Source organism: Anguilla rostrata, chromosome 4, assembly GCF_018555375.3.
Source record: "Anguilla rostrata isolate EN2019 chromosome 4, ASM1855537v3, whole genome shotgun sequence".
NCBI lineage: Eukaryota > Metazoa > Chordata > Actinopteri > Anguilliformes > Anguillidae > Anguilla > Anguilla rostrata.
Genome location: NC_057936.1, coordinates 2,895,337 through 2,916,849, shown reverse-complemented (window position 1 = coordinate 2,916,849; position 21,513 = coordinate 2,895,337). Strand labels below are relative to the sequence as shown.

The window sequence follows — 21,513 nt, the reverse complement described above, 5'->3', positions numbered from 1 at the left end:
AACAGAGCCTTAGCAGATACCAGACCATGGGGCCCATCCACACACTGGAACAGAGCCTTAGCAGATACCAGACCATGGGGCCCATCCACACACTGGAACAGAGCCTTAACAGAAACCAGACTGTGGGGCCCATCCACACACTGGAACAGAGCCTTAACAGAAACCAGACTGTGGGGCCCATCCACACACTGGAACAGAGCCTTAGCAGATACCAGACCATGGGGCCCATCCACACACTGGAACAGTGCCTTAATAGATACCAGGCTATAGGGCCCATCCACACACTGGAACAGAGCCTTAACATAAACCAGACCATGGGGCCCATCCACACACTGGAACAGAGCCTTAATAGATACCAGGCTATAGGGCCCATCCACACACTGTAACAGAGCCTCAACAGAAACCAGACCATGAGGCCCATCCACACACTGTAACAGAGCCTCAACAGGAACCAGACCATGAGGCCCATCCACACACTGGAACAGAGCCTCAACAGAAACCAGACCATGAGGCCCATCCACACACTGGAACAGAGCCTTAACAGAAACTAGACCATGAGGCCCGTCCACACACTGTAACAGAGCCTTAACAGGATGAGCCGCTCAGCATGACTGATTCTCATAGTGAGGTTACGAGACCAGCGTATAAATAGCAGCCTCATCAACTGCAGCCACATTTTCTTTTGCTAAATGTCACAAGTCTCTCTTTTGCAATCGGCTGATTCACTCACCAGGACTGCTGATGCTGCCATCTTTTCCACCGTCAGAGCTGCCATTTTCCCTGTCGCCATGACTACCACTGTTTCCTGCCCCACAGTCAGCAGCTACTAAATCCAGACACCAGGCTACGCTGGCCTGTCCATTACAAAAAAATAATTACATTTCCAAAATGTATATATTGCTTAAAAGAAAACACCATTACATTATATTTAATTAAATACATTTCTCAATAATTATTTCTGTCACTGAAAGTGCATGACACATAGAAATCACAGTTGAATAAACTATGAACGTATAACACAATATAATGAAAATATATTTTGCAATATATTTCTAATTATATTTCCAGCATCTTGTATGTTGTCACTTTTGGCAGACACATTTGCCTACATAAAGGCTTGTGTACTTTCACATATATTTGCAATACATGCCATGTTCCTCTGAGTAATATATATTACAATATATTTTATATTTCTTATATTTGGGTTCACATCCTAGGTTTCATTTTTAAAGAATTTTTATATTGAATAAACATGACCCAATTCTAACTCCCCCCCAAGTGGCACCAGCTGGTAGGTAGGTGATGCTTGCTGAGTTTGAGATGAGACAAGAGAGACAGTAAATGTATAGCTTTGCACATGTGGTTTTTTTTGGGGTTTTTTTTTTTGGCTGCTGCAGAAGTCACAGATATCCCCCGCCCCCCAACCACCCCCCCCCCCCCATACTGCGTTTTTCATATGTGTTTTTCGGACTCAGTATTTAGTATATTTATGGTTGTGGTTAACGATGCTCGACCAAAAACACCCTTGAAATTAGATCCCTTCTGTAAAAAACCAAAAAAGGCTCAGCTCAGAAACCTGAAATGACATTACATTTATGTTTGACAAACTGCAGCCATCAGTGACATGAGAAAATTCAGCTCCCCTGAGGACCGACAGAAAGCTCTCTTTATGCAGAAACTTTGACCAGTAAAGACAATAACCATCGATCACATCCACACGCATCGCCGGTCTGCCTGTGGAAAAAAAGAAGGGTTTACTTCAGTTTCAAAAAGGGTTGTTTTCCAGTCCAAATTACGAAAAAGTAAAAGCGGCAAAGCAATAGGAACCTGAAGGCACTCTTAACGGTCAATGTTATACTTGTTATGTAACTTGTTATGTGTGTCCAGTTCACACAGGAAGCATAGGCTAGGTTAGAGAGTCAAACTATCATGAGGTATGACGACGACCTACAACATCCACGACACAAGGGCAGTATAAGATGGAGGTGCACGTGTAACATGAAAGTGCTACAGGTACAAAGTGGAAGGATATAAGTGATAAGAGTGATCCGAGATTGGGAGTGCCCTCCAGAGTGGTGGTTGATAGTCCAGGTACAGCCTGAAGAGGTGCGTCTTCAGGCCACGACGGACAAGGGGCAGGGACCGAGTGGATCGTAGAGGAGATATATTTATATTTATTTACTCTGTCTCTCTGACAGAGCCAGCCGCTCGGCTGCTGAACACCCTTTTCCCAGAGATCTCGATCTCTAAATGAGTCCGTGGTTTTTCCTACACGTCCGCGCGCACCTTAGCCGGGAATATGACGCTAAGGCTAAGCGCTGGAGCGCTGAAACAGGCCAAAAAACCAGCAGACACCCGCAAGATCTGGGTCTGGGGCTCCTGCACTGACTCCACTCTGAGTGGGGGGGTTGGGGGTGGGCAATCGTGGAGTGGGGGGGGGTTGGGGGTGGGCAATCGTGGAGTGGGTGGGGGTTGGGGTGGGCAATCGTGGAGTGGGTGGGTGGTTGGGGTGGGCAATCGTGGAGTGGGGGGGTTGGGCAATCGTGAAGATGGGGGATTGGGGGTTGGGCAGTCATGGAGTGGGGGGGGGTTGGGGTGTGGGCAATCGTGGAGACGGGGGGTTGGGGGGTGGGCAGTCATGGAGTGGGGGGGCGTTGGGGGGTGGGCAATCATGGAGACGGGGGGTTGGGGGTGGGCAATCGTTAAGATGGGGGATTGGAGCTGAAGAACCGATCACTGCTGACACATAAGTAACAACACTGCACAATTAAACAGAGTTACGAAAAATATGAATCATCTCACCCAGGGATGGCTGAGGCCCAAACCAGGCTTGTATGTAAATGTCTGTGAGGTGTATGTGATTATGTGTGTCTGTAATTGGTTGAGATGTGTGTATGTCTGTAATTGACTGTGAGGTTAGTGTGTCTTTAATTGTATGTGTTGTCGTCCTTGCTCCTGTGCATTGGTTTTACCCCCTACATGCCTCTGTATCATTCATAGATCTGTGTGTCTCTGTGCCAGAGGAAATGCCTGGCTGTGTGATTTTATCTGTTTGTGGGTTTGTGTAATACTACGTGTATGTGTGTGTGCGCGTGTGTGTGATATTAAGTCTGTGTCATTGCATGCTTGTTTGCCAATATGCCTCTGTATATCTGCAATTTTCTGAGTGTGTCTTCAATGTGTCTCAAAATTTACCTAAAATCGAACCCCAACCAGAGCAGTGCCAACTGTAGGCAGTAGCATAGGGTTTGGGAGCGATACTGTTGGGCACAGACCCGCATCCCATCACTCTCTCCAGCAACCTTTGCTGACGGACTGGGTGCCTGCAACCTGTTTGCTAAAGCTGCACTTGAAATGTCTTCTTCTGGCTGTGTGTCTGTGCAAAGCCTGGCATGTGGGCAGAGGTGTGAAGAGCAGTTGACTACCCTGCCAGCCTTGCAGGAGAGTGGGCACTAGACTACGATCCCCTGCACTAGCTGCAGAGATAGTGGCATGAGGCCAACTGCATACTATCAGGTAGGGTTGCCCAACCCTGTTCCTCAAGATCTACCATCCTGTAGGTTTTCACTCCAAACCTAACAAAGCCACACCTCATTCAGCAGCTGGAGCAGGGTTGCCCAACCCTGTTCCTGGAGAACTACCATCCTGTAGGTTTTCACTCCAGCCCTAACAAAGCCACACCTCATTCAGCAACATGGAGATCTCCAAGAGCTGATAATTAGTAGAGTCAGGGGTGCCATGTTGGGGTCAAAATGAAAGCCGACAGGACGGCGGATCTCCAGGAACAGGGTTGGGCAGCCCTGCAAGTGGCCATTCCGAACAAAATGATGAGAGAATGGAGGATTAAAAAAGATCCTGCAGATAGAATGACGCAAGTTTGCTTAGCAGATAACTGTCACCCAATCAGCTTGGTGCATTAGTTTGTCTCCTAGCAGGAGGGAAAAGGAACTGTTAGCCCCCAACCCTTTAAGTGGTGATCAAGTTCTCAGTGCCCAGTTACTCTACACTCTACAGTTTGATTGAAACATTCCTCCTTTGGGCCCACCAACCTCTCTGTTTATGGTAAATGGACTGCATTTATATACTGCCCCCTTTACAATTGATGCCTCTCATTCACCAATTCACACACACACTCACATGCCAACGGTGAAAGGCTGCCATGCAAGGTACCAATCAGCTCGTTGGGAGCAATTAGGGGTTAGGTGCCTTGCTCAGGGACACTTCGACACGCCCAGGGCGGGGGATCGAACCGGCAACCCTCCGACTGCCAGTCAACCGCTCTTACCTCCTCAGCTATGTCGCCCCCCCTATTTTTATATATTGTATGTATGTCAGCTGCTGGGAACCGTGAAAAAAAGGAAACAAGCCCTTAGTGTAAAAATCCCTGCCCTCTCAAACCAAAAAACTACTCAAACCGAGAAATAAAACAATTTGGGTTAAATAATGCGGATGTCACAACTGCCTCCTCTGCTTACACAATGTCAGAGGTCATTTGACCATCAGCGTGCTTTTGTCTGTCTGTTTGTGAACAGCACAGCTGAAAAATGTGTGGATTAATTTCTGAAACTGGGGCGACATAGCTCAGGAGGTAAGACCGATTGTCTGGCAGTTGGAGGGTTGCCGGTTCAAACCCCACCCTGGGCGTGTCAAAGTGTCCTTGAGCAAGACACCTAACCCCTAACTGCTCTGGCGAATGAGAGGCATCAATTGTAAAGCGCTTTGGATAAAAGCGCTATATAAATGCAGTCCATTTACCATTTGAAACATGGGTTGACATCATTGGTCTTGGGACAAGGAAAAAAATGGGCAGGCTTTAGAGCTTCTAAGTGTTGAGATATTTTCAAACAGGCAATCTCATCTGATACCTGTAAATGGGTCTTTTCATATTTGAGGCACTTGTCATTTGGGCATTATACAAGACATTTGCCAAAAAGCAACGCTCACATGCTTATGAGTCATTTATGAAAGCAACTGTCTGATGGGATGGAAGTACGTACGTTCTGCACTGACTGTCACTAGTTCATAAGTGTCTGTTTCATTCTCACTACTCTCCAGTTCTCTTGTTTTGCAGAATCAACAATTGAGAGCCAACACGTAATTTATGAAATCGAATTTGATGTTGTAACAGATATTTTGGTTCTGTTTTGCAGGCTCTATGCATAATTGTCAATATATGTCATAGAGTAATTATTTCCAGGTCTAACCCATATTAAACAGTGAGCAGTCTCATATGTCAGCCTTGTACCGTTATGCTACTACGAACCTGATTGAGTTGACACTCAAAATTTGGGGGGGGGGGTTCTGTTAATGAACTAATAGCCAGTTCTGAGGAATGTAGGTAGTCTCGGGGGCATAGCTAGGAAATCTGGGCCCCCAGAAAAAGTATTGCTCTGGGCTTTTTTTGGCTGTGGGCGTGGAGCGGTGGGTTGGGTGGGGCAATCGTAGAGGGAGGGGCTGGGGGGGGGGGGGGGGATCGTGGAGCAGGGAGGTTGGAGGTGGGCAATCGTAAAGCAGGGGGTTGAGGGGTTAAATCGTGCTGCCCAGGGATGGCTGAGGCCCAAAATGGCGGCACAGAGCCTTTTTACGGCAGCAGTCGGCTCGGCAGGTTCCCGTCCCAGAACACCGAAACCCAAAGGTCTCCTCTCCCTCCACACAGGGGAGCAAATACCACTGGCAGAGCCAGAATGTGAAGCAGAGCGGGGTGGACGACATGGTGCTGCTGTCCAAGATCACGGAGGACGCCATTGTGGAGAACCTGAAGAAGAGATACCTGGACGACTACATCTTCGTATCCTTCAGCTCCTCCTGCCTCGCCGTAACGGAAAGAGCAATTCATTCGTTTACATTACATTACATTACATTACATTACAGGCATTTGGCAGACGCTCTTATCCAGAGCGACGTACAACAAAGTGTATAACCATAACCAGGAACAAGTATGACGAAACCCCTAGAGAGAAGTACCGGTCCAAGTACAGGGAACAACCGCATAGTTCAACTTGGACCCTGGTGGTTAAACTGATTAACACTAACACTAACACTAACAACGAGAACAGTTTCTTTTTCCTTTTTTGTAAAGAAAGTGAAACTTTTACAGCAATTAAGACTGTAAATGTCAAGAAACATGTATGCTAAAAGCTCTTGTGCTAAAGGGGGGCTGGGGGTAGGGGGGGAATCTACAGAACCAACAAAACCTTTTTTGTTTGCACTCGTGTAAGATGCTCTGTAGAAGAGCATCTGCTAAACACCTCGATGGAACTTGATGCAATACAATATTTTTTTAGCGTGCTGAATTAATTCATAAATGTGAAAAAGACAGAAAGGTCCACCATGGTCCGAAAAGGTCCACAAATTTGCACTGTATGTTTAAAGTAGTTTGCCCTGCGATAGATTGGCGGCCTGTCCAGGGTGTATTCTAGCCTCTTGCCCAATGCACCCTGGGATAGGCTCCAGCACCCCCAGTGACCCTTCCCAGGATAAGCTGGTATGGATAATGAATGGATGGATGGATGTTTAAAGCAACTGCATGCCCGAATTCTGGCCCAAGCCTTCATCAATGTCCACCGCCGATAAAGGGCATCCAGTTGCAACGACAAGCCACAAGCGTGACTTCTCACAGAAATCAAAGCCTCAGAATGAACTCCCGAGTTCGTGGAAGGGTTGTGTTGTTGTTTGACGGCTTCCTCGGTATCACTGTGAAAGAGGCCAGTGAGAGACACGTTCCTTTTCGCTTGCGACGGGGGCAAGGGGGCCACGAAATCGTCCTCATGCACACCACGGTGTTCTCGAGACCCAACTTGCCTCGCTTCTCTTTGCCGAGAAGAAGAAATCATTGAGGAAGTAAGCAAACGACTGACACGGTCATGCTTCACCCACATGCAGAGACGCAGACACGCAGTCAGCCAGGATTATTTCACCATACAAGGAGAGATTGTGAGATGGTCTAGCGCGCAGCGAACCGCTTCGTCGCTGTTTGAATAATCTATAATTGGGAGTTCAGAGCCCTGCCATCTCTGAGCTAACCGCATAAATGTAGACTTTAGCCTCCTGTCAAACATTTATCTGAAATGCATATTCATATTTTCTATTCACACATGAATTGAATTTTGTGACGCCTAGGATGTCAAATAGTAAGATGTCTCATTTTGGTAAAAAAACAACAAACAAAAAAATCAGTTAAGCAAAATAATTCAGTCATAGTGCCTCTTGTGTGATCCATAGAAAGCCTTGAGGTACTGAAATGGAACTATATTAATCCAAGACACATATTATTCATAGTTTAATTATATAAAATATGCACTCTCTCTCTCACACTCACACACACACACACACACACACACACACACACACATACTGACAAACAAGGACACAATCGCTGTTCCTGTTTTGCACAAACTCACTGTGTGACTCAACAGTGCACACACTTCCCTAAGCTGCAGGATAAACAGCTACATGCAGAACTTTTGGCACCCTTAGTCAAACTGAATGTATTGTTGAATCCCTCAGTGAAAACAAGTCAACACAACATAATTTTAGGTGCAATATTAAGCATGACACACATTTCCGCAAACTTGAATGCACAGTTACTCTATACTTTCTCAACCTACCAGTCTGAAAACATTAAATAGTGAAAGTGGCACATGAAAAAAAATTTAGGCACCCTTTCAATTGATTCATCAATACTTTTGTTTAAAAAAAGGTCTCAAAAATTGATTGACTCGTTAGGCCTTAAATGGCCAGGTGACGACGATGTCAGAGCTTAATAAACACCCCGACCCTTCTAGCCTCTCAGGGCGCTGTACTTCCCCTCCACGTGGGCTCCTCTGCGCAACCGACTGAGAACTTAAAATTAAAAATAATTAAGAAGATATCTAAACTCTTTCTTCTGGGAATTTCCACTGCAATAAATATTGTGCGGGAGGAAGGAAGAAATAGATTCAGATTAAATATCGAAAAATCTTTGAAGCTAAATGAGATGGGGAAGGGCTGAAAAAGAGTTTGGATATTTCAGAAAGACAACGCTCCAAAACGTGCCTCAAAATCAACCACAAACTCCTTAAAGGAACACGGGTTTAAGGTTTTGGGAATGGCCCTCATGAAAAGTCCCCAGATCTTAATATCGTTGGAAATCTGTGGGGAGATCTCAGACCTGCAGTGCATTGCAAGGAGACCGAAGAATATTTCAGGACTAGAAGGGCTCTACAAGGAAGAGCTGGGGAAAAATTCCTACCGCGAGAACAGAAGACCTTGTTTGCTGGCCACAAGAACCGTTCAGAAGCCGTGATTTCGGCAAAGGGAGGTGTTACTAAGTACCAACTGACAGGATTCCCAAACTTTGTCACTACACATTTACCATTTCTTTTTTTGTTGTTGTTGTTTTGTTACTTGCGGGTAAATTCAGCAAATAACAGCCGATTGTTCATTCAAATTTACAGCAGCCTGTCATTTATGTTCATTCTCTCTGCGGAGGTTGCCTTATCCGCTGTCCGCTTAAGATAAAATAAACAAAACACAGAATTTGACAGGTGGAACCCAAACCCATTTGCGGACCGCTGTATGGTTAGTGAAAGCTGTGTGAAGTTGCGTAGTTACTGAAGAGTTAGGCTACTCAGAATATAATGTCTCCGAGTCCACAGAAGTGTTCTGAGCTTTAAATGTTAGTAAAAATTGTAGTGGGCAGCAGCGTTTGAGGAAGTGGGGTTTTCCCTTCTGCTTTTCAAAGAAGCAGCACAACCTGAACAGAATAGTGCACATTCAACCACAACATAACATCCGAGGAAAACAGAATCTATTGTGTATACACCAAACAATCAAATATCTTTAACATGTTTTTTTTTTTTTCAGAATGCCTTTAAATGACTTAACCCAGCTTGAAAACTTGGCTTTGTCGCTATTTCCCAAATCTAAGATACAAGACACTTCGCTAAATGACTAAATAAAGAAGTTGAAATGGTTCGTAATACGTGCATATGTACCGTCTTGTCCTCTGGTATGTTTCTGTAATTAATTAGTTCCCTTTATACTGCGTGACAGCCCTCTAAACGACATTGAGAGATCACCTGTAGCCTACTGTAGCAGTACCGTGCCAGACACAGAAACAGCAGGCAAGAATCAGACTCTCAGGGTCTTTCAGGGGTGGCTGCCCAACGTTGAAGCTTAACGCACCGTTAGCGAAGCGGCTAACCGCCGTTCTGGGTGGGTAGTCGCCACCGCGCGGAACAGACGGAGCTCTGCGGTCGGCTCTGCGTGACGTATCCCCCTCCCCCTCACCCTCCCCCACCCCATCAACCGGTTGAGAAAGTTGTCAACTTGGTGCGTCACGAACACAGTAACCACTCCCCTTTCCACGCCCCGTAAACCCATGGATAACTCGAGACCCATAGTTTGCGCCGCTGGCTTACAGGCAAGACAATGCAAATATTTGACTAACGTTAGGTTCACTTAAATTAGAGTGCCTTTTAAGGACTATTAGATTATTTCTGGTTATATTCATTTAGCTAGCTAGCTAACGTTAGCTAGCTAGGTAGTTTGCTTTCATAAAGCAATGTTATCGCTAACGTTAGCTAGCTAGTTTGCTTTTATGAGGACGTTATAGTTGTGCTTTTATCTTAACTTGGCTAGCTAGATAGCAAAAATTACAACGTCCTTACCTTAGCTATCTATCGATACTTGATATACTACTAAGCTAGCTAGCTTGTGAAAATTCAGTCTCCCAAAAAGAGCGCGTATCATGGGGGTAGCTATGGTAACGGGGCACGGTCTGTCAATCATAGCTAACTGACAGTTCTCATTACCACGCCCAGATGGTTCGGGTGAACTTTTATAGTGGGAAATTTAGGCTTAGAAAAATACGTTTTAAAGTACATTGAAATGACTGAATAATAAAAAAATATGCACATTTGTTTTGTTGTTGCCTAAAGACAACTGAGAAGTGTCACGTTCAACCACCATGTTACTCCTTTAACGGCTACGCTCAGACGTACATCGGCTCCGTCCTTATATCGGTCAACCCGTTCAAGCAGATGCCGTACTTCACCGATCGAGAGATCGAACTGTACCAGGGAGCTGTGAGTACCTCCTCGGCAGCAGACGGTTTGAATCACACACACGCACACGCACACACACACACACGCAATTTGTATATTATAACTTATAATTCCCCTTCTCTCATCAACCTGTTCGCTCTCTCTCCCCCACCGTTTATTGGCATGCCTGCACATGGCAAAATATACAGTATAACCAAACCAACTTATAATAATAATAATAACAAGATATGACAAACAGAAGGAATACAGTAGCAATGGAAACAAAATAAAGAATCATTTTTTAAATCGTTATTTCATTTATTTATTGAAAGAAGTTATCAAACACCCATTTCACACATGTGAAAAAGTAATTGCCCTCTTAATTACTAAATTAACCAATTAACTAAAATAAGTGATAATTAGATTCAGCTGACTGAACACAGCCAGGCTTGATTGCAGCCAGCCCTGTTGAATCTAAACCTCATTCATCTTGAGCCCTACTAGCAAAGTGAAGGAGTCACCACAAAGTCTTCATGTGCACACTATGCCACAATCAAATTAAATTCCAGAAGAGTTGAGGTAAAAATTGATGAAGTATATCAGTCTGGAAAGGGTTAGAGAGGAATTTCTAAGGCTCTGGGACTCCACTCAACCACAGTGAGAGCCATTATCTCCAATTGGAGAACACTTGGAACAATTGTGAATCTTCTCAGGAGTACCATACCAAGCCTGCCTAAATTTCTCCAAGGGTGCAGTAACAACTCATCCAGAAAGTCACAAAAGATCCCGGAAGAACATCCAAAGTATTGCAGGCTTCTGTAGCTTCAGCTGAGGTCAGTGTTCATGACTCCACGATAAGAAAGAGAGTGGGAAAAAATGGGATTCATGGGAGAGCAGCAAGGCGGGAAGTACTGCTAACCAAGAGAAATGCCCATCTCACATTTGCAAAAAAAGCATTTGGATGATCCCAAGCTTTTTGGTGTAATGTTCTATGGACAGATGAGTTAAAAGTAGAAGTAGTTATTCAGTTTAAGTGGGCAATTACTTTTTCATATGGGTCATATGGGTGTTTTTTTATTTTTTTTAAACTTTTTTCATTAAACAGTTGAAATAATAATTATAAAAATCGGTCTTGTTTGCTTAGTTTCCATTTGTATAACATTGCATTTTGTCTAAAGATCTGAAAACATTCAGTTCGACAAATATGAAATAATAGAGGAGAATCAGGAAAATCAGGATAGATACTTTTCACGGCACTAAGTAAAAGTCCTAACTGTGTAAGTTGCAAAAGTAATAATATCAAAATCTGTCTCTCTCTCTTTCTCAGGCACAGTATGAAAATCCTCCTCACATCTATGCACTATCAGACAACATGTACAGGAACATGATGATAGATCAAGAGAATCAGTGTGTCATCATCAGGTAAGCTGGATATGTATTTATACTTATACAGTGGTATAAGGCACATGGACGAATCGGCACAGGCTCCAGTAAATTTTGTTTTAATGTCACTCGATTAAAAGCCGCTATTCCACCGCATGGTACCGGCTCGACTCGACTCGACTCGACTTTTTTGGTTTTCCATCGGGCAAAAGTTGTGGATAGTACCTGGTACCTGGTACTTTTTTTGGTATCACCTCCGTCGAGGTTCCAAGCGAGCTGAGGCGATACCAAAAGGTGACGTGAAAACACTGCAGACCACTGGTTGGTCAGAAACGGCGGTTTCATGCGGCGTCGCTATGACGACCAGCTACATTGATGGGGGTACTATCTGCAGTGGAAAATGAAGTACCTGGTACCAAAAGCGAGTAGAGTCGAGTCGAGTCGAGTCAAGTTGAGCCGGTACCATGCGGTGGAAAAGCGGCTATAGATAACCCAGAGTGGTGACAGTGTAATCCACTCTCAGAAAAAAGGGGTGTAGAGGAGTTTTTGTTTTCACAAATTTCCCAAATGTACCCCGAAAAGTACAATAGTGTATTATTTAAGTACTAATAACTATCTCATGCAAAAAAAAAGAGGTACAAATCAATTATGTAGCCTATGCTTACTGTGTGAACTGGACTTGATGTGTTCAGTGGCTATGAATAACTGTTACATAATGAGCATTGTACCTTATCGGACCTGCGTTTTGTAGTTGTTCCATCGACCTTCGGTGTGCACTTATTGTATGTAGCTTCGGATAAAAGCATTTGTCAAATAAATGTAACATAAAGTAATGTATTGCTGGCTCGGGGGACAATTTTCTGTACCTGACGCCCCAGTGACAAGCATTTGTACAGGAACCTTTATAGGCACTTTTTTTCTGATAGTGTATTTATTTTAAGTAATAATGTCTTGTCCAGTCTGAAAGCTACGTGCTGTGTTGAGTGTAGTCACTGACTGTACCCTCATTGATTTGATACTCATCACCCTGTCTGAATCTAAGAAATAAGCAAAGAAGTTGAACATAATTGACATAATGAATAGGAATTTACTCGCACTATGTATATTTCAGATCTGACGCAAAGAACATGCATTATATCCGTGCAGTTGGTATCTATGACAGTGCCTAGACAGCAGTTTCTGCGTTGCCACATCTGTATCTAGGTCAGAGAGGAACATATACCGTATGATCTCATTCACGTAGTCATTTAGTTTTTATGATTCTCGCGTGTCGAAAGTGTCGTGTCCTTGTTTTTGCGTTACCTGATGCAAGTTGCAGAGAGAGGCAGAGAGAGAGAGAGAGAGAGAGAAAGAGAGAGAGAGAGAGAGAGAGGTATGAGTTTGATATTTACATCAGGTGAGATGACCCAGAGATAAAGCATTCTGAGCTTCTCAGATTCGCCCCCCCAACACCCACCCCCCACCCCCCTGTCAGACAAAGAAAGTCTGTTTGCATTGTTCTATTCGAGACATCTGCCTTTCTGGTGCCACGGACATTGGCTGACCTTCTCAGAAAACAGATAACAGACAGACAGGGTTTTTTTTACAGAGAGAGATACCAACTAGATTACCTTTTTTTGACACTTAATTTCACTGTCCCCAACGTTTTAAGATCAACAGGTATTATGACGGGGGATTGTGGGATTGAGTGGACCGGTTGTGATCTCACTCACTCTGTCACAGCTTCTACCCTGCCCCTCTCTGTGACCTCGCCCTTCAGCCTGTCTTTATTGTGTGTGTGTGTGTGTGTGTGTGTGTGTGTGCGAGGACAGTGGCGAGAGTGGAGCAGGAAAGACTGTCGCTGCGAAGTACATCATGGGCTACATCTCCAAGGTGTCGGGAGGAGGACCCAAAGTGCAGGTACTCACAGCACAGACAGGCTTCATTCAGTACAGACAGTCCCCACACAGTACAGACAGGCTTCATTCACCACAGACAGGCTTCATTCAGTACAGACAGGCTTCATTCAGTACAGACCGGCTTCATTCAGTACAGACAGTCCCCACACAGCACAGACAGGCTTCATTCAGTACAGACAGTCCCCACACAGTACAGACAGGCTTCATTCACCACAGACAGGCTTCATTCAGTACAGACAGCCCCACTCAGTACAGACAGGCTTCATTCAGTACAGACCGGCTTCATTCAGTACAGACAGTCCCCACACAGCACAGACAGGCTTCATTCAGTAAAAACTGTCCCCACACAGCACAGACAGGCTTCATTCAGTACAGACAGTCCCCACACAGTACAGACAGACTTCATTCAGCACAGACAGTCCCCACACAGAGCAGACAGGCTTCATTCAGCACAGACAGTCCCCACACAGTACAGACAGGCTTCATTCAGCACAGACAGGCTTCATTCAGTACAGACCGGCTTCATTCAGTACAGACAGTCCCCACACAGCACAGACAGGCTTCATTCAGTACAGACAGTCCCCACACAGCACAGACAGGCTTCATTCAGTACAGACAGTCCCCACACAGTACAGACAGGCTTCATTCAGCACAGACAGTCCCCACACAGTGCAGACAGGCTTCATTCAGCACAGACCGGCTTCATTCAGTACAGACAGTCCCCACACAATACAGACAGGCTCCATTCAGTACAGACCAGCTTCATTCATTACAGACAGTCCCCACATAATACAGACAGGCTCCATTCAGTACAGACCGGCTTCATTCAGTACAGACAGTCCCCACACAATATAGACAGGCTTCATTCAGTACAGACCAGCTTCATTCAGTACAGACAGGCTTCATTCAGTACAGACCGGCTTCATTCAGTACAGACAGGCTTCATTCAGTACAGACCAGCTTCATTCAGTACAGACATTCCCCGCACAATACAGACAGGCTCCATTCAGTACAGACAGGGTGACATAAAACACAAATTCACAAAGACAAAGTCGTCAATCAAAACAACCTCATGGGTCAATTTTTTATATGCACTTAACAGGTAGTAATCTTAGCACATGAGAAACTCTGTGCTACAGAAGACCACTTGGAGAATTACAAAACTTGACAAAACTAAGGAGTTGTGACAATCGTGCCAGACCTTTGCCAAATAATTGTTTGACATATCTGAGCAAATTTCATAAATTTACAGTAACCTGTTTCCCACCGCCTACGCACCCCCCTTCCAAGGCTTCATAGACGTCTTCAGGTGAACTGTGAGGGAGTGCAAAATAAAAATTTTTAAAATTGAGTGAATGATACTGAAACAGAAAACACAGGAAACCTTGCACGTTAATGGGTGTGCTCACTTCCTCCGTCTAAGGTGGAGGTATCACTCCAGGTATTACTAAGCCAAGTGCGAGCAGGGTTCACGAACTCCTGAAGTGTGCGAGGTCCTGAACGTCTGAGCGCGCTACGGTTCGGCGACAGGGGTTCCGTCCCCATCAGCTGGTCGCCATGGTGACGCTCCTGTCCATGTTTCTGTCTGTCTGTCTGTCTGTCCTCCCGCAGCACGTGAAGGACATCATCCTGCAGTCGAACCCCCTGCTGGAAGCCTTCGGTAACGCCAAGACCGTCCGCAACAACAACTCCAGCAGATTCGTGAGTCATGGCCTCCCTTCAGGGGGACTTTGAAACGCCTCGGTTTTGTGAAATCGGGATCATTTTCGTCCATCCTGTTGGCGGTTTGAGGTTTCTTTTTTTTTTAGTTTAGTTGTGCACTACCGTTGCTTAATGTGGACGAGGGACCGCATTGGAAGGGTGTGAGCGTAATGATGGGGCCACGTCGTTGACCAAGGAGGACAGAGCAGGAAGAGGAAGTGGTGGAACAGCCTGCCTGTTTCACTGTGAGGCGTCCTCTCTTAAAGGATTACAAGAAGACCAATTAATCCCCCTCCCCCGCAGTGTCGGTGGCTACACACAAACACACATTTCCCAGGCTATTACTCTCTCGTACACTCGCACACTCGTATACATAGACACACTCACACACACGCGCACACAAACACAGTCACACACACACACTCGCACACTCACACACTCACACACACAAACTCACACACACATACACACACACACACTCACACTCACGCATTCACACACACTCGCACACTCATGTACAGTACATAGACACACACACACACACACACTCACACTCACACACTCACACATATACACACACACACACTCACACTCACGCACTCCACACTGACACTCATGTACATACAGACACACACACTCACACACTCACACACACACACACACACACACTCACACACTCACACCACACACTCACACACTCACACACACACACACACACACACACTACACACACACTAATACACACAACACACTCACACACTCACACACATACACCACACACACACACACACACACACTCACACACACACACACACACACTCACACACACACACACACACACACACACACACACACACTCACACACACACACACCTCAGTTGCAGCATCAAAGCTCTTTCCTGACCACCAGGAAATAGGATGTGCCTGCTGTAACGAAGGGGGCCCTGTGTGTATCTGTGCGTGCGTGTGCTTACTGTATTGACATCACTGCCCTATCTCTGCACAGGCCATTAGGGGTGTAAGATTATCCAATCAAGTCTCGACCGCGAGCGCATCAACCAATGTCTGCCTCCCAGGTGGTTTGACTGACAGCTCGTCGCCGCTGATCAGCACAGTAATCAATAACGGAAAAGCAGCTGGGACTGGGTGATTAAGAACTGTTCCAAACAAGGAGACTCGATTAACAATACGACAGACTTTCCTGACCAGGGAACTGGAACATCAGCCCCCCTGTCGATGGGCAGACTGGTTGATTTAGGGAGGCCAGACACTGATCGAATCACATTATTGTGATTATAGGTTTCTGTTTGCCGCTTCAGAATACAGCGTATGGAAAAATTTATTTGAAGACGATGTGTCTTGATAACAGGCTTAGAACTTTGCAGATTGAAGAGCACGTTACTGTATTTCTGAGAACGGCCATTCCTGTAAATAAACGTCCTCTTTCATCAGGTTTGAGAGACCTTCCTCTTTCTTCTTGAGGTAAACAAAAAAAAACTCAGTGGGGAAAAAAATCTTTCAAATAATGAATTATTTGACTGTGGTTGATACTCTCTTTTGAACTCCACCCCTTTGGTACTGAAGATTCCTTTTGAATTCTGTCCTTGGATGTTGACACTACCCCGAAGGAATTTTTCATGGTCGTTCGTTTTGTCAGCGGTACACTTTGTCTATTTCGTTTGCGGTACACTCATGAGGACAAAGCTGCCATTAAGCATAGGTCTCACTTCCTCTTGAGGACGGTGTTATACAGGAAGCTATGACGGGGGCCGCTGAGTGGCTCATCCAGTTAAGGCATCGTCTTCCTTCTCGTGTCTGGACGACCGTAGCACTGTAGCTGATAGCCCCTCCAGGAGAGGCATAATTGGTGGAAGCGCATCTCCCAGGGTTACAGCTGGCAGCCATTTGCAACGAATCGTTCACCTTTGTAGTTATACGTTGTTTTCTAACGTAGCTGAATGTGTATTAACTTAACAATAATATTCATTCTTGTATCTCGCATTAACAGGGCAAGTATTTTGAGATTCAGTTCAGTCGAGGAGGAGAGCCAGACGGAGGCAAGATCTCCAACTTCCTCCTTGAGAAGTCCAGGGTGGTTAACCAGAATGAGAATGAGAGGAACTTCCACATCTACTACCAGGTCAGAAACCTGCCACTACGGGCCTAACTACAGTCCCTACAGGCCTAACTACAGTCACTACAGGCCTAACTACAGTCACTACGGGCCTAACTACAGTCACTACTGGCCTAACTACAGTCCCTACAGGCCTAACTACAGTCACTACAGGCCTAACTACAGTCCCTACAGGCCTAACTACAGCCACTACAGGCCTAACTATAGTCACTACAGGCCTAACTACAGTCACTACAGGCCTAACTACAGTCACTACGGGCCTAACTACAGTCACTACTGGCCTAACTATAGCCACTACAGGCGTAACTACAGTCACTATAGGCGTAACTACAGTCACTACAGGCTTAACTACAGTCCCTACAGGCCTAACTACAGCCTCTACAGGCCTAACTATAGTCACTACGGGCCTAACTACAGTCACTACAGGCGTAACTACAGCCACTACAGGCGTAACTACAGTCACTACAGGCCTAACTACAGTGACTACAGGCCTAACTACAGTCACTACAGGCCTAACTACAGGCACTACAGGCGTAACTACAATCACAACAGGCGTAACTACAGCCACTACAGGCATAACTACAGTCACTACAGGCTTAACTATAGTCACTACGGGCGTAACTACAGCCACTACAGGTGTAACTACAGTCACTACAGGCCTAACTACAGTCACCACGGGCCTAACTACAGTCACTACAGGCCTAACTACAGTCACTACAGGCCTAACTACAGGCACTACAGGCGTAACTACAGTCACTACGGGCCTAACTACAGTCACTACAGGCCTAACTACAGGCACTACAGGCGTAACTACAGTCACTACAGGCGTAACTGCAGTCACTACGGGCCTAACTACAGCCACTACAGGCATAACTACAGTCACTACAGGCTTAACTATAGTCACTACAGGTGTAACTACAGCCACTACAGGCCTAACTACAACCACTACAGGCCAAACTACAGTCACTACAGGCGCAACTACAGCCACTATGGGCCTAACTACAGTCACTATGGGACTAACTACAGCCACTACAGGCATAACTACAGTCACTACAGGCTTAACTACAGCCACTATGGGCCTAACTACAGCCACTACAGGCTTAACTAGTCCTGGTGCTCTAAGACACTATGAGCCTAACTAATTCTGGTATCTGAGCTACTAGACCTTAACAGCTGTATTTCCATAGTCAGGCCACCTAATCTCCACATTCTTTTATTTGTATCTGCACATCTGTAAACTCCCCTGTTTTATTTAGCTGTTGGAAGGGGCTTCAGCACAGCAGAGAGAGAGCCTGGGAGTCATGACCCCGGACTACTACTACTACCTGAACCAGTCCGGCACCTACAAGGTGGACGGCACAAATGACAGCAAGGACTTCCAGGAAACCATGGTAACAGAACCTGATATCAAGCCTTTGATCACCACCAATAGTACATCAACAGAGAGAGGACCTATAGCAACCCTGATCCTGGAGAGCTGCAGGGTCTGCATTGTTACTTGACACTTAAATCAATCGGTAAAAGCACTCTATGTTACTTTTAGAGTAAAAACAAAAACCAGCAGACCAGTGACTCCCCAGGGTCAGGGTGGCGGGGGGTTGGCCAACTCCATCCTAAGATAAACCAATTTTCTTTTATCCATCACCTCATAGTCTGTGTGACAGGCATTTTTAAATGAGATCCATTTTTATTCCTGATATCTGCAAGAGGGTTGGGCGATCCACAGTCTTTAGCCTCTTGGATAAATGCAGTGATCGATCCACTGTCTCTACCCTTATAGATGAATGTAGTGATCCAATGTCTATCCTTATAGCTAAATGTTGTGATCCACTGTCTATCCTTAAAGATAAATGTTGTGATCTACTGTCTCTATCCTTATAGATGAATGTTGTGGTCTACTGTCTCTATCCTTATCAATAAATGTAGAGATCGATCCACTGTCTCTACCTTTATTGATAAATGTAGTGATCCATTCTCTCTACCCTTATGGATCAGTGTACTGATGCACTGCCTCTACCCTTATAGATGAATGTAGTGATCCACTGTCTTTATCAATATAGATAAATGTAGTTATCCATTCTCTCTACCCTTATGGATCAGTGTACTGATGCACTGCCTCTACCCTTATAGATCAGTGTGTACTCATACACTGTATCTACCCTTATGGATCAGTGTACTGATGCACTTGTGCTCTCTGTAGGAAGCCATGCATGTGATTGGGATCTCAGATGGCTATCAGGATCAGGTGCTGCAGATTGTGGCGGGGATTCTACACCTGGGAAACATCAGCTTCATCGAGGCGGGGAACTATGGACAGGTGGAAAGCATGGACTGTGAGTGTCACGCATAGACTCTGCGTGTCCCCTCGGGCACACGCGTGTGCATACACACACTCACACGCGTATATGTATGTGCATACACACACTCACACACGCGTGTGCATACACACACTCACACTCAAGACACAGTTGCTCACAAACATACCCACACACCTGCACACACAAGCACGCATGTGCAGATATGCGAACATACACACACTTACAAAAAAAAACACAAACACACACAGACACACCCACACACATACACCCGCACACGCACACGCAGAAATGCATGTGCAAATATGCGAGCATACACACACACTTCCACAGACACAAATACATACACTTTTGCACCCCAACAAAGCAGACTCAGTGAGCAAGCCTGGATTTAACATCTCATGTGAATACCTCCTCCCCCCCTCCCCCCCAGTACTGGCTTTCCCTGCATTCCTGCTGGGTATAGACCAGGAACGCCTGCAGGACAAACTGACCAGCCGCAAGATGGACTCCAAGTGGGGGGGCAAGTCGGAGTCGATCAACGTGACCCTGAACAAGGAGCAGACCTGCTACACCCGCGATGCGCTGGCCAAGGCCCTCTACGCCCGCCTCTTCGACTTCCTGGTGGAGGTCAGCGACGCTCCCGGCGGTCGCCCCCGGCAACACACGCGTGTGCTGGCGCTCACAAACGCACTATAACGAAAAGAGCTGCATTTCCGATACATTAAATTACACATTAAATTTCACATGAATTAAGATAACTATTTACATTGTATTTCATTCATAAATATATTGAATAAATATAGATGCAATATATCTTTGAAAATATATGTGAAATATATACATCATAATGTAATAAAGAGACAATACAGTTGAGAACACAGCTGGACAGATTAAGGCCTGTATTCAATCAACTTTTGTCCTTAACTTTAGCTTACAACTGAACACAAAGAGTTGCACTTTATCTTCACAAACACAGCTTGCCGTGTTTGTTTTAGTTATTGCTGAACTCTCCTAACTAACTGTGCTTGTGAAGAAAAAAAAAGCTCTTAATTGTTTGGCAAAGTTAAGGACAAAATGTTGATTGAATCCCAGCCTAAGCTCTCGGCTTTCCAGCACGTCATCTATTCAAACGTATGTCACCCTGGCAAAGTGCCTCTCTCTCACTGTTCTCCACTCTCCTTCCCTTCCAGGCTATTAACAAAGCCATTCAGAAACCGCACGAGGAATACAGCATTGGTGTTCTGGACATCTATGGTTTTGAGATCTTCCAGGTGAGTATAATGGACTGCATTTATATAGCGCTTTTATCCAAAGCGCTTTACAATTGATGCCTCTCATTCGCCAGAGCAGTTAGGGGTTAGGTGTCTTGCTCAAGGACACTTCGACACACCCAGGACGGGGTTTGAACCGGCAACCCTCCGACTGCCAGACAATCGGTCTTACCTCCTGAGCTATGTCGCCCCTCAAGTATAAGGAAATACTTTTTACATGCCACTGTCTGAGTGCTTTCCTTCCCACTGGGGAGTTTTTTTCACCCCTCAATCGCTCACTTTTTGGGGGTTTAGGCCTGGTTTTTTTGCGACAGTGTCTGTTTAAAAGGCGCCGTACGAATAAACATGAATTGAATATTTCTGCTTCCTGGAGAGCCAAACAGGCCCGTGCAGCAGGGTCAGGAGTAACGAACGCGGGCTGCCCACAGTGACGATAGCCCGCTGTGTCTCATGAACCAAAATGGAGGAGGAGCACACACTAAAAGCGTGCAAGGAAAGTTTATAATAAACAGGTTAATAAATAATTTGTGCAATGCGGCAGGTCCAGTGCACCTTAGGGGAAGGCTTCTTTTAAAACGCGGAGATATGTGCTGTTATGGCAAAAATAAATAAAAAATACACTAAATCTGAAATAATATCAATAGCCGGAGGAAACTGCTGTCCGCCAGTAGTGTGGCTCTATACATATCGCTGTCTATCTTGGTATATGCGGACGTGCCTCTGGCTTGTGCGGCCTGCATAAATATAACTGTGTATCCTGCTACGACACTAGCGTTACATTAC

The 21,513-nt window shown here is 45.4% G+C and overlaps 1 protein-coding gene across 1 annotated transcript in view; it reads left to right on the top strand.

Annotated features, from left to right (window-relative positions):
• myo1f (myosin IF) overlaps positions 1-21,513 on the top strand; it is a 41,952-nt gene that overhangs the window by 3,605 nt on the left and 16,834 nt on the right. The window contains exons 2-11 of the mRNA XM_064330051.1: positions 5,657-5,788; positions 9,978-10,067; positions 11,353-11,447; positions 13,220-13,307; positions 14,918-15,007; positions 17,016-17,147; positions 18,398-18,532; positions 19,342-19,474; positions 19,890-20,086; positions 20,650-20,730. Of these exons, the coding sequence (XP_064186121.1) occupies positions 5,657-5,788; positions 9,978-10,067; positions 11,353-11,447; positions 13,220-13,307; positions 14,918-15,007; positions 17,016-17,147; positions 18,398-18,532; positions 19,342-19,474; positions 19,890-20,086; positions 20,650-20,730 (1,173 nt within the window). The remainder of the gene's footprint in view (positions 1-5,656; positions 5,789-9,977; positions 10,068-11,352; positions 11,448-13,219; positions 13,308-14,917; positions 15,008-17,015; positions 17,148-18,397; positions 18,533-19,341; positions 19,475-19,889; positions 20,087-20,649; positions 20,731-21,513) is intronic.